Source organism: Triturus cristatus, chromosome 4_2, assembly GCF_964204655.1.
Source record: "Triturus cristatus chromosome 4_2, aTriCri1.1, whole genome shotgun sequence".
Taxonomy (NCBI): domain Eukaryota; kingdom Metazoa; phylum Chordata; class Amphibia; order Caudata; family Salamandridae; genus Triturus; species Triturus cristatus.
Window position 1 is genome coordinate 41084500 of NC_140586.1, and position 14457 is coordinate 41098956.

The window sequence follows — 14457 nt, forward strand, 5'->3', positions numbered from 1 at the left end:
ACGGGAGCAAGGAAAAATCTCGCTGGGAGGTGGATTTTCCTCGCTCGCCAACTTCACGTTGGGGAGCGTGAGCAAGGAAAAATCTCCGCTATGTGGAGCAGAGTTTTTCGGAACACCGCGTGCTTTGCGGAGCCCAGAGTGTGGAAAACTCCGCAAACGGAGCGTAGTTCACTGCTCGGACATACTTATATTAACCCTGTAAGGGTTTTTGCATGACTCCTTCATTATTATGACTTTACAAAGAAATATTTGCATTTCATTTCCTCGTTCCCCATGTGATACCAAATAAGAGCGTTAATATCTTCTGGTTGTGCCAGATAAAGGTACTCCTGAAATATCAGCCACTACATATATTTAAAGTATGATATTGATTCCGATAGTATTGTGAAGGTATGTGTAGATTTACTAATATTAATTCCACAGTGACAATATTTAGAAGTACATATTATAGTCATGATACATATGTATTGGTCAACATTTCAACTGTGATAATGGGGTACAGCACCATACCATACTACATAATCTGTACATTGGTGCACGCCAGTCTCATACAATCTTAACTAATAGAAAAGATTGGGTTTGCCAATCAATATCTTAAACAACGGATCTGTTATATTGTGTGAATTATTTTAATTCAAGATCATATAGAAATGCTCTCCATCAAATAATGTCTCTCTCTGTTCCATGTTTACAGAAACACCCTTCTTTACCTGTGTCTGTGAAAATCCTTTCTGCACTGGGAATCTTTGCCTCGGGGCTGCGTGCTTTGTCAGTGTATTTCAAGACTCTGGGATTTTAACTGAATCGAAGGGCTGCTACAACTCAAACATCGAGAACCACTGTAGGAGCATCATCGAAGGCGTGGCGGCCACGAAGTGCTGCAGCTCGCAAGACTGCAACAGGGACCTCCAAGTCAGCATCCATGGTGAGCAGCCTCGACCAGTGTTGATGCGCTTCCCTGTCCTGTGAGCTCCAGTCTTACATGCCTGCTGCAGAAGAAAGCCAGTCCATGGAATAGGCTGGGCAACTCCTAATAATTTGACTCCAGAATATCTACTCCCAACATATTGTCAGGGGAGGCATACATAAGAAGAATAGACTTTGTATTTTTGACACCTCATATACTTACCCTGATGATATGTTGGGGGTCAATACTGTGCAGTCGTTTAAGTGTAAGTCAACATAATAAGTTGGATATGTTGGTAGAACGCCTCCAGTTTGAAGTGCTACGCTACTGCCCATTGGCCTAAATTGTTATCAGACTTCACAGCTGTAGAAGCGAGTGCATCCAGGTGTTCTGGAGGTCTGGTACACAGCTGTAGATCAGCCCTACAGCATCTCTTGAAGTCTTTCTCATGGCTATAGGAATTTCAAGGCATTTATATCTGCAGATTTTTTCTCTGGTCTCAGGGCTCAGGATAGGTGCACCTGCCTCAATATGTTTCAGTCCAAAATGAGAAGCTTGGGGTAGAATCATTATGGGGGCCTGCAGCCCCCCTCTGATACTCAGTTTAACCTTGGGCATAGATTTTCACTTAACGTCTAAGGTGAGGATCCAAAAGGAAAACCTAGTTTTGGTGCAAGACATGCTGGCAGTTTTGACAACTGGTGTAAAATGGATGCTAGTGGAAGATCGAAGAGTTAGTCTATGGGCTGCAACCTATGCTGAGCGGAAGCGGTGCTCAGAATGAGCAGTCGGACCACAGGCAGTAGAGAGCCGATCCACAGCACTTGATATTCATCTCTTTACTTTCTCCCTCTTGTCTTTGAAGTGCTCGGAGACCTGCCGCATGACACCAGTGCAAGGAACCTTCTGTTGGCCATCCTGCTTCCGCTGCTAGTTTTCTTACTCGTGACTGGTCTCATCGCTGTCTTTATTTGGAAACTAAGACGTCGGAGCAGGAAGCGCCTGCTGGCCCAACTCAACGAACTTGGAGACGCAGACCTACTGAAGGCGTCTATTGTCGGTGACAGCACGCTGGGGGTGAGTTTTTCTCCAAGATTATCCTGGGAGCCACAGTCAGCAGCTGCAGAAAAGTTATGGTACATTATCTTATATTATTACAGCTTGAAACTGCCACTAGTGTGGCCCTCAACCTGTCAGGAGAAGTCACTGGTGGACCTGAATGTTTGATTGGAAGAGAGTATGGTGATGAATCATGAGTCAGGCTCCCTGTTTTCCGTTTTTACAGATTTTTACAGATAAATACAGACAGAAAACATTCATTTTCTTGTCTGTATTTATTTTTAAATGTGGATAAAAATGGAAATTGGGTTGCTTTTTGAGTAATTCAAAATACTGTCTGCCATAACTGCCAGGCCAGTAGATGTGATAGATAAGGGGGTTAAAAAAGAAAGAAATTTTTAGTAAAGAGGCTTTAACAGCAGAAGATATGCACAAGGTTGATACCGAAACTTGCTTATTTTCATATAAGTGCACTGATTTATCTTTTGTGAGTGTTCACAGCACTGAAACATAGCAGACATTCAAGCATGAGTGCATATATATTGGTTAAATAGATGTGGAAATATACTAATTTCAGCCTAATTTTTTCACAAAACCCAAAACAAATATGGATAAATACAGATAAAATTAGAAAAAAATAAATATAGATAAATACAGACGGAAATGGCAAAAAAATAAATACCATAAAACCGGGTGCCCTAATCATGAGGTACTGACATGTGGTCTGGTTGTGGTGGGGCTACCATGTTGCTGCCTGTATTGATGCCAATGTTGTGAAAATAGTGAGAAGTAATAGCACACACTTCCTGTAGGTTTTGCTCAATGTACCTGATTGATGAATCCTCACATGGTAGGTGTGCTACCCATGTGTTTGTAGCTTAGTTGCCTTTGGTGAAATACCATGTGAGCTTTTAGATCATTCCTACCATGACTGTTTGGAGTGGCTTATTGTACAGCAGGTTGCTGTTTTGCAGCGTGTAGCTAATGTTGTGTTGTTAAGTTAAGGATCACTGAGGGACCGAAGGTTGTAGAGTTAAGCTTTTATGGCCTTCTGGAAGGCTGACACAGAGCTGTAGCAGCACAGTAGAGCCACTGCTCACAAGCGATGCTGTCTGATGCAGAGCCGCTGCAGCACCAGTGATGCTGTCTGACACAGAGCCGCTGCAGGACAAGTGGCGCTCTCTAACACAGAGTTATGTTATGTTATATGTTATGTTATAACATCTTATAAAGCGCGACAGCTGCCCCAGCAAAAAGGCATCCCGGCACTGATAGCAGGGAAACAGACAAGGCAAAGAGAAAGACTTATGACAGTGGAAAGAGTTGTGTTTTGATTGCCTTTCTGAATTCTAGGTAGTTATTCAAACTCCGAATCTGTACCGGCAATGAGTTCCAGAGCATAGCTGCCCTGGTACGAAAGGAACGCCCCCCAGCACGCACCCTCCTTACCCGAGGGACCACGACCAAGTGTTGCCCCAAAGAACGGAGTTGGCACGTGGGTTCATAAGGCACCAACAAGTTGGCCAGCATTCCTGGGGTAGCATATTTCAGAGCCTTAAAGGATATGCAGAGAGCCTTAAACTCAATCCGCCTGGCCACTGGCAACCAGTGGAATCGGCGAATGGCATCTGCCACAGGACAGGCTCTGCGCAGACCAAGAAGGGTTCAATGCAAGACTAGTGACGCTGTCTGACACATAGTTACTGCAGCACAAGTGACGCTGTCTCACACAGAGTCACTGCAGCACCAGTGACTCTGTCTGATGCAGAGCTCCTGTAGCACCAGTGACGCTGTCTGACACAGTCACTGCAGGACAAGTGACACTCTCTGGCACAGAGTCACTGAAGTACAAGTGACGCTGTTGGATGCTGAGTCGCTGCAGCACAAGTGACGCTCTTTGACACAGAGTCACTGCAGGACAAGTGACGCTGTTTGACGCTGAGTCGCTGCAGCACAGGTGACGCTGTCTGACACAGAGTCACTGCAGGACAAGTGACACTGTCTGATGCAGAGCCACTACAGCACCAGTGACGTTTTCTGGCACAGAGCCGCTGCAGGACACGTGATGCTCTCTGACGCAGATTCACTGCAGGATAAGTGACACTGTATGATGAGGAGAAGCTGCAGCACAAGTGACGCTGTCTATCACAGAGTCACTGCAGAACAATTCACACTCTCTGACACAGAGTCACTGCAGCACAAGTGACGCTGTCTGATGCAGAGCCGCTGTAGCGCCAGTGACGCTGTCTGACACAGAGTCGCTGCAGGACAAGTGACGCTGTTTGATGCTGAGTCGCTGCAGCACAAGTGACGCTGTCTATAACAGAGCCGCTGCAGGACTAGAGACGCTGTTTGATGCTGAGTCGCTGCAGCACAAGTGACGCTGTCTGATACAGAGCTGCTGCAGGACTAGAGACGCTGTTTGATGCTGAGTCGCTGCAGTACAAATGACGCTGTCTGACACAGAGCCGCTGCAGCACAAGTGACGCTGTCTGATGCAGAGCCACTACAGCACCAGTGACGTTTTCTGGCACAGAGCCACTGTAGGACAAGTGACGCTGTGTGACGCAGAGGCATTGCAGGACAAGTAACGTTCACTGAGTGACGCAGAGCCAATGCAGGACAATTAACAGACCCTGTATTACCGGACGTTGTTGTAGGATAAGTGACACTCGCTGAGTGACAGTGAGCTGCTTCAAGAAAAGTGACTCTCTCTCACTGTGACTGACTGTTGCTGCAGGACAAGTGAAACTTTTTTGTAAGTAATAATCCATTGATAAAATTGGTTCTAGATAGAATTACATATTTATTTTTTATCTAAAGCATAAGCCAAAAACAAGCAAACAGCACTTTAGACATTTGCTTTAGTGGCGTGACCTGTGTCCTATTTTTGCATTGCACACTTATGACTTGGCAGTGGCTTGGAATATCAGCACTTTGAAGAATATTTGAACATGTAGGATGATATGTGGATTAAGAAGCATAGCAATTCCTCAAAAGCTGATAGTCGTACAATGGAACTGCCAAAAAGCATAATAAGCGAGAGAGAGAGAGAGAGAGAGAGAGAGAGAGAGAGAGAGCGAAAGAGAGAGAGAGAGATGTGCAGAGGGTATTATGCTATTTATTACCAATGTTGAGGGTGGGAATAAGTCATGATATATGAAATGGGAAACTTCACATGGAATGTGATGCCCCTCACCTCCCTCAAAAATGACAATAAATAGCATATTTATTACCATTGTTGAGCGTGGAAAGAGGCTATGAATCAAGTAGGTCAGGATGCCTCTTACCTCACCCAATAATTGTCATTGCATTTATATAGCACTTACTACCCCTGATGAGGCATCGAAGCGCTTTTCAGCGAGTAGCACGCTACACCGGAACCCAAAAAGGATTAATGGTGAATTAGTAAATCTTCATAAATAGAATACTGGAATCAATGGATTTACATGTACAATTCATATGTTGCTTTTTCATGTGAAATACTTAAAGAAAGTTAACCAGAACCAGAACGTAAGTAGTTAAATCCGTGCAGTGAGATAAATTCACATGACCTGGCTCTGGCGAGTATTTGCCCAGTTGTTTTCAAAACTGTGAAAGTGAATCTACAAAGGATATGGGGCTTTAAGCATTGTTTTCTGACATGAATTAATGTGTCTTGTGGTAATAACATGGAATTTGACATGTACACTCTGGTAATATAAGTCTAAGTGTCTTACTTAGGGCTTTTGGAGTATGATTGCACGTTACTTCATTAGCAATACAGAGCAAACTATAATCATGCACATGGTTCCATACTAAATGGAAGAATATTTACACAATGGTTGCTGCTGTGTTTAAGTCCAACTTGTTGCATTTTTCCGCTTTTTGCAGTTATTTAATACAGCCCCTGAAGAAGGGAGTTCCTCCCAGAATGCATTGGGCAAAGTACTCTTTGGCAAGAGCATGATACAAGACAGAATGTGTCATCAGAAACACTTTTTATTGTCACAAAGTCATGTGAATGAAACTATTGTTTAGGAGATTCAGGAGTGGTCTCTGTATTAGTAAAAATTTCCTGAGAATATAAATACAAGTAAGAAATATGATTTTGAAAGTATAAACAAGTTTGCTTATTATTTGTGATTTATTCTTAATGCAGTGCTCACTGGGTCTAAGAATCTAGAGGATCTTAGCTCACACTTTTCATAAATACACTTATGCAATAAAATTGTAAGTTATTGTTCTGCCTAATACAAAACCTTAAGATGTCCTCTTTGCATCTGGCAGGACCTTCTGGAAGACAACTGCACCACGGGCAGTGGCTCCGGCCTACCCTTCCTGGTGCAGAGGACCGTGGCGCGGCAGATCACGCTCGTCGAATGCGTGGGTGAGAGACCCTTCTACTACTCATAACTGTTCGGTGTAGAGAGAGAAGCTTAGTAGGATCAATATAGTGTGTCCGTTCGACAAATATTAGTGTAATGGTCAAAAGTCCTCTCTTACTTAAAATGCAATATAATTTGATGACTTGATAACTATTAAAACTAAACAAAATAGTGATAGGAGAAATGCTTGTTGACTCATACGGTGAATTACGTCACAGTATGCCTCGAAATCCCAACAGGTGTCACCAAACTAAGGAACATTCTGGAATAATTATTGTTCTGATTGTTAGTGATGCAAGACTGGATAAAGAGAGCTGTTTTAATTTCTCTTCACCAGATGGCCCCTTTAGAGTCAGCCACTAGTAGTACCTCTGGCCACATTCCAGTCCAGCTCGTTTTTGCCCACTCCAGACAGAGACCAGCGATGTGCAAATCAGACCTGGCCGTCCTGGTTCAGTGGGCCCAGTGAAGCCATAACCACCTTGCCACATCAGCTCCAAAGTGACAGTGTATCAGGCCACACTCGCTACGCCTTGCGGGGAAAGGTTGGGGGGGGGGGTCGGGCTGAGGGGAGGCGCTAGGAGTATGCAGTTGGCGCAGTTGCACCCACTACACCAGAAGCTCTTTGGCACATGACTACAAACACAAAACTACTGCAGATTCATACAAAGACTGTATGTCGCATATTGGTTATTCGACTCAAAAACTCTGGGGCATATTTACAAGCCCCTGTCGCCACAGGAACATCACTTTTAACAACATTCCTGTGGCAATAGGGGCTTCACATTATTTACAAGGCAACGTTAAGCCACTTAACGTGGCATAACGTCGCCTTATAAATAAGGCACCGTTTCACGCTACACCTATTGATTTCGACGCTGCCCCATATTTACAGAAGTGGTGTAAATAGAAGGCAGCGCCAAAATTAAGAGCAGGAAAAACCTGGTCTTAACATGGCGAAACGAAGAGAAATGCTTAATTTCTGCTTGTTTTTGCTGTTTCCATGTGTGCTGCATTGTGCAGCACACATTGAAACAGCAAATCGGCCATTAATGTAGGAAGGTGTCTCTTCCTGCACATAAACAATCATTAAAAAAATACCGATTTGCATATTCTATGTGTGCTGCACAATGCAGCACACATAGGAGTTACAAATCACCATTAGTGATTGTTTATGTGCAGCAAGGTACACCTTCCTGCACATAAACAATCATTCCCACAACTCAGGCACCCTTGCACTATGGTGCAAGCACCCTTGCACTGTGGTGCAAGGGTTCCTGCATTGGCGCTAGGCAGCTAAATTCACCAGCGCTAGGTAAAATGCAGGGATATGCTGTATTTTTGTAAATACGGTGCATCCCTGCGTTTTCAGAAAGGCGGAGCGTGCCATTAGCATTGTGTGCTTAACGGCACGCTCTGCCATTGCCTTGTAATTATGCACCTCTGTACTTTCATTTCTATATGATGCTTTGTGCAATAAGTTACAAGCTAAAATGGCATTATGCAACACTATCGGCAAATTTTGGAATGGATTAAGGCAGCAGAGAAGTCCAGCGCAGGCACAGAGCTAGCATTGCACAAGTCTCCTCTCGCTGATCATGTGCGCATTGTGCAAGACAACACGTTATTAAGGAAGGCACAACTGAGCCTCTATTCTGCACTGAGTGGAGTTTCATATCACAACACAATGCACAGTCAAAGAAATGTGACCCAATGCAAGGTGTGTGTGTGTCTGTGTGTGTGCGTGTGTGGGTGCATGCGTACGTGTGTGAATATGATGTTTGAATATAGGTTGATGGTTAAAAATGAAAAGCTTGTAAAACCAACTTCAACACAGAAAGTGAGAAACAGAGGGGTATAGTTATAAGCCCCAATCATCACCATAACGTCACTTTTTTGGACGTTGTGGTGGTGAAATGGGCTTCGCTTTATTTACAAGGCAGCGTTAAGCCACTTAACGTGGCTTAACACTGCCTTGTAAATAAGGCCCTTTCACGCTATACTTAGCATTAAAGGGGTGGGCAATGGGTGTTGCGGTGGGTGTTCCACCGCAACACCCATTGATTTTGACGGTGCCCCATATTTACAAGGGTGGTGTAAATATGGGGCTGCGCAAAAAGTTTTTATGTGTGCTGCATTGGTCAGCACACATAGAAACAGCGAAACGCCATGAATGATTGTTCATGTCCAGGAAGGTGTCCTGCACATAAACAATAATTTTAAAAATGATGAGTTGCAACTTCTATGTGTGCTGCATTAAGCAGGACACATACGATTCAGCCTGTGTTTCAGAAGTGGCGGAGCGAGGCGCTAAACCAATAAGGCTAACGCCGCGCTACATCACTTCTTAGTAAATATGCCCCAGAGTTCGAAAAAGTCTGGGTAATTGTAAATTAGTTTGAGGCCAAAATAATAAAATAAAATACGTTTTGAAATAGTAGTTTTTTATTAAAGATACTCGCCCATGAAGTAAGGAGCTTTAACCTCAAATCTCATCTTCTCACACTACTGCTAACACCCCATGCTGTAAGTACCCGAAGACACAACTCTAACCTAAAAGATACCCCAACGCTAACCCAATTTAGAACCCTAACATGAAGACTCTCTGTAGAGTCTGTCACCCCATTCCCAACTAACCCTAGTTCGAGGCCTAACCTTTACCCTAATCCTAAACCCAACCTTAGCCTTCACCCTCACCCTTAGCATTACATCTACGGTCAGAGTTACCCTTAAACTAACCCTTTCCCTAACCCGTTAAATAACCCTAAACCTCACCCTAACCATTTTGCAACTAAAACTAATCATAGTAAAACTTTATCATATAACCTCTTGTAACATTTTCAGACTCACATTTAAAAAATAAAAAGTTATGCATTTCAACTAATGGTTTTCCAAACTTTACATTTAGATCGTTTGGTCTTTTGAATGATATGATTAGAACTTGTGACCTAATAACGATAGACGTATCTCCACTGGGTATATGTGGCTCATAAGGATGTGTCAGGGGAGTGATCTCCGGTGATGGTAGAAGGTCAAACATAAGTCCAAAAACTCTCAATTAAGGTTTGTGAAGTATGTCAGGTCTCCATCATGAAACCACTTGATTCTGATTGGTGATGTCCATCTTCTGACAGCCTTTGGAAGATGGTGGTCCAAGCCACTTACTCAACGAGAAACAGAATTCGAGTGATGGGTAACACCAAGTTATGTTGGAATAAACCTCTCTTATATGGACTAGGTACTGCACATACAATTTTACCAGTGTAGAGTCCAGAAAGACAAACTGTTACCACCTGATGGCATCCCTTACTATGACACTGTAGGCAGCTGTCCTCCTTCACCGTCATATAGCACGAGATGTTTGTGACACTCTTCTCGGCATGATGCTGCATGGGACCCCGGGCTTATATTTGTCTTTCCTTCCTTTTTAATAAACAAAAGACAGCTGTACAGTGCTTGACACACAATAAACTTCAGTTTCGCAAAAAAGCAGAAGTCCCACACAAAAAAGTACCACAGATTGGCATTTTTTGTCCGATTTAGACTTTAGCAGACGGTATTTCGTTTGTCAGGGTGGCGAAGGATATTAGCTCTTCCACACTGACGGATTACTATCTGCCAAATTTAAAGGTGATCGATCCCAAAATGGGACTTTTTCTTTGAAAAATAAAAAACTAATAGTCTCCTCTTTGAGAGTTTTCACCCAAGAAGTTGAGGATTTTTTTTCTTTTCTGTTCCTTACTGCCAGATTTTTTCTCGCAGTGCTGGCCAGAAAAAAAAGACTTTACAGCATCCTCTGATGGGCAGATGGTGTAATGCCCTACCTCCGATGCCCCATGCTCCGTTGGGCTATCGAAGGAAGCTTTCTGTTGACGAAGCCAATGAGGGCTCCATCAACGAAAAGTTTACAATCCACTCGTCTCTAAATGAGGCAAAAGGTCCAAGAGTTTGGCAGACAAGGTACTCTGTTGCATTTGTGACAAAAGAACCCTGTACTCCAAACACAAAATCTGGCCCAAAGTCATGATGTCGAGCTCGGTGATATGTAACATCACAACATTTTTGTTGATTCATCCTTCAGTGCATTGTCCATGCTTCTCACATTTCCTGGGATGGTGCAAGGGAGGCATAATTTCTAGGCGAGACAAGAGAGAAAGAAATGTTGTAAGAAATGTGTTTAATAGCTAGCTGTGAAGGGTGGGAGCCTTTCACAAGCAAAAAGTCCACAATTGTCTATTTACTTTACTGATAACCATGTACCCATTGTGGCACTTGACTCTCTCAAGGAAGTGAAGCAGAGCAGTCCATTGGCTACTCAAGGGAAGTGGCATGGGCTAGTAATCCCAATTGGTTGGAACACAACAACAATACTCAATAAATGATTGTCCAGTCAGTGCCTTTTCTTTTATAAAGAAAATGTACTATTTTTACACACACGCTACTAAATAATATGTCACCCTGCCACCTACACCAGATGCAACATCACAACATAAGGGGTGCCATTATACATAAGGAAGGCCTACTGGCTTAGGCAGGATATACCACATTAGTAAAATCAGCCACATGTTATGTTTCAATATTACACCACCATTAAAACCACTAAGCATGGCATTAATCTTTGATAGCTTTCAATGTAATGCTACACTTTGGATGGTCAATATCAATGTGGTCAATAAAACATTTTAAATTGAAGACGTGTGTCAGAATGATTCTTTACAGTGAAAAGGCCATAAAATGCAAGCCATATGATCAACCAAAAGAGGTCCCCGCACTCCAGAGCTCAAGAGCAAAAGCTCCAGCTCTGGGAATGCTTATAACAGTGATAAACCTCTAAGGGAGTCATGGACAAAATACCCAAGCAGACTTAAGTTAAAAAGGACCTTTATATGGGCATTTTTGGGTGGCTGCTGCCCTCCCTGCAGCCCCCACAATACTCTTTGGAAACGTTGGTGGTGCCCCTATGCATTTTGGGGCCACCACAAGAAGCACAAATATATCTTTTAACCTTGTCATGGGGCATTATGAGGCAGTCCTCGTCCGTTTCTGTGCAAAAACAATAAGTGCTGTACACTCGTTACTGTGGTCTTGTGTTTTGTGTCCTTTTTCTTTTTTTCTTTTTCTTTTTTATTTATGTGACCTAAGCTCATCTCGGGCACTCAAAAACTTAGACATGTATTTATTAGGGGTCACGGGGGGAGCTCCAAGGCCTCAGCAGCCCTGCCTACTGCGAGTGCTCCATGGAGCTGGCATCTTCTTTGTGCTCCTGCTGCAAATAGAGTGAGCAATTCTTCTTCTCCTGCTCGAGCACTTTTCCCTGCCCAAGCTACTCGTGGGCAGGGGAGACAAGAGGTTGGCTCTAAGCACCCACCTGAGACACGGGCACGGTGGCAGGCAATGAGCCTGCCCAACTCACCCTGTGGGCCTCGCGGGATGGTTTCCTCTGGGGCCCTTTACTTTATAGCAGATGCCGGGAAATGGGGAGCTACAGGGGGTTAAATTGTGTTCATAGAGAGGTACCCCTCTACCGAAGCAATAATGAAATATCATTGCACTGCCTCCCACCCTTGAGAAAAATCCAAAAGGGCTCATTGTTTTTTTTATTTTCAAAAAGAAAATCCAGTTTTGGGACTTTCTTTTTGAAAGTAGAAAAAGAAATCGAAAGTGTGCTTTACATCTCCGTCATGTCGACTGAGCTGTATGGTACACTTTCGATACATTGACAGGAACTGCTGTCACAACAGTTCCTACCAATTTAAGAAATGTCCACAGCGGCAGTGGAAATCTCTAAATTTGGAGTGGATTTGTCAGGGCGACGGAGTAAAATACTATGTCGCCCTGAAAGAGTAATTGCAGTCTAAACCAGGCCTTATATCTGACCGTTTTCCATGCCTTGCTTCTAGGGACAGGGGCAAGAAGTGGAATATTGTATGATTTTGTATTAGACACTGGCATGGAGTGATATATTGAGTGTCCGTGTACTACAGACAGAGACAGGTAGTGGTATATAGTAAGGCTTAGTACTACGAGGCAAGGAGTGGAAAATGCTCAGACTTAGTACTACAGGCAGAGACAGGAAGTGGTATATTAGCTGGGTTGGTATGACAGACGTAGTGCTACGGACAGACCGAAGGAGTAGAAAATGGTCAATCTAGGCACTATGGACAGAGACAGGGAGTGCAATATAGTTAGGTTTGCACAAATGATGTACATGCAGGCCACTCAAGATGCACACTCTGCGGTTTATTTATATTCCGTTACTTACATTATATATTATCAGGATTTGTATACTGCTTACTTGTATGTTGCAGTCGCTAGCCGCTGACCCCAAGTGTCATGTTATTCTCACCCCACAGGTAAAGGCAGGTATGGAGAGGTGTGGAGAGGCATGTGGCAGGGTGAGAGCGTGGCAGTGAAGATCTTCTCTTCCCGCGATGAGCAGTCATGGTTTCGGGAAACTGAAATTTACAACACAGTCCTGCTGAGGCACGAGAACATTCTTGGTAAGTTAAGCAAGAGCCAACGGTTCCCAAAGAGCCACCCAAGCAGTGGCGGCCGGCTCAGGTAAGCGCGGTGTGGCGGGGAAGGGCACGGCAGGGGGGAAGCCGACAGGATGATGGAATAGGTATTATTTATTTATTTAATTATACCTATTCCGTCATCTGTCGACTTCCCCCTGCTTCCCCCCCACCCCGCCGCCCTACCGCGTTTACCTGTGCCGACCGCCGCTGCATTCAAGTGTTTGACATGACAGCGCACACTTCCAAACCAAAGAGTCAGGACGCACAAGGACATGAGGCATGGGCATCACCACATGACACCAGTATTTATGATGGTGTGGGCAGGAGCGTGATAACGTGATGACGGTACAACGATATGTCACCCGGCACATGTCATGGTGCAGGGGTATAATGACATAAAAGAAACCAAACGGACTGCATAAATTAACCTTAGGCACTGGTAATTACTATGGGCAACCTTTGGCTTTCATCCGTTTTTTAGGTCTAGCCAAGACCTTTTAATTTTATTATAATTATATGTCAACTTACAGTCAGCCCTCTTCACCCATTGGTTTGTTGTTGTGTCATTCACATTTTTCTTCCTCCCTCTCCATCATACAGCATGGGGCAGTGGGTCACCAGACTTTATCCATTGGCTAACATAATTATGAGTGACAGCATTCGGCCCTTTCACAAAAAGCAAATCCACACGCAAAATAGTTTCCTTAAGTGACAGGGGCTTCTATGATAATGTGTGCGACCAAAATAATATTTTTGTCAATTTTTTTTTCACATTAATGAGGTCCCAGTGGCTTTCCCAACAATTAAATTGTTCAAAAACTCTGATAAAAACAAGCATTGCCAAAGAAGTCCAGAGTCTCAACTAGTCAATCTATCCTCCTCAAGGTATCTTACCACACAAATACAAGAGTACCCACTTCGTATCTGCGTATTATGTCCCTTGCAGACACGAAGGGCAGATTCCCCTGAACCCACTTTTCTTAGGCCCGTGCAGCACCAATGTTGGAATGCCATGTGTCTTCATGGCAATAGGGCTTTTTTTAAGCAGTTTAGTTAAGTTAGTTTCTTTTAATTTCTCATTCACCCTGACGGTTAATTAACAGCAATATAGCAAGCAACTGTATTCCTTTCAATATAAGTTATGTCCATATATTTGTGAAAAACAATGCCCAGCATGCTGATGGGTAGCATTGCATTTGTAGTGAACACCCCAGGAAGTTGTCTGCATCAAGGGTGTCAATTTAGCTAAATGGCAGTGGTAAGGAAAGTGACATCATGCACCTTCTGACCCTTGATGACCTCACAGTATTGAGCCCTGCCCTACTTTTAGCTCCCTACTTACTGCTGACGGGCTAGTGAAGGAAGTCTACACTATTGAAAATAACAGACCTCTTAGAGCCCTGGTTACAGATTCTTCCTTATTCGGCCTTTCTGATCCCTTTGATTTGGGATACTAAATGGCAACCCAAGAGTTGAAGGCTTTACCCTACTTGTTCATTAGTGATGTTCATAGTCAACCAGTAAACCCAACACATCTTGCGAAAAATATTGACAAATGTGCCTGCAATTGTTTTTGTATTGGCTACAGTGTGATTCCATGGTGTGC

General features: G+C 43.6%; 1 protein-coding gene across 1 annotated transcript in view; it reads left to right on the plus strand.

Annotated features, from left to right (window-relative positions):
- The window catches only part of ACVRL1 (activin A receptor like type 1), a 129242-nt gene that overhangs the window by 81212 nt on the left and 33573 nt on the right, over window positions 1-14457 (plus strand). Inside the window, exons 3-6 of the mRNA XM_085600349.1 lie at window positions 695-925; window positions 1773-1984; window positions 6236-6335; window positions 12687-12833. Coding sequence (XP_085456475.1) covers window positions 695-925; window positions 1773-1984; window positions 6236-6335; window positions 12687-12833 — 690 coding nt within the window. The remainder of the gene's footprint in view (window positions 1-694; window positions 926-1772; window positions 1985-6235; window positions 6336-12686; window positions 12834-14457) is intronic.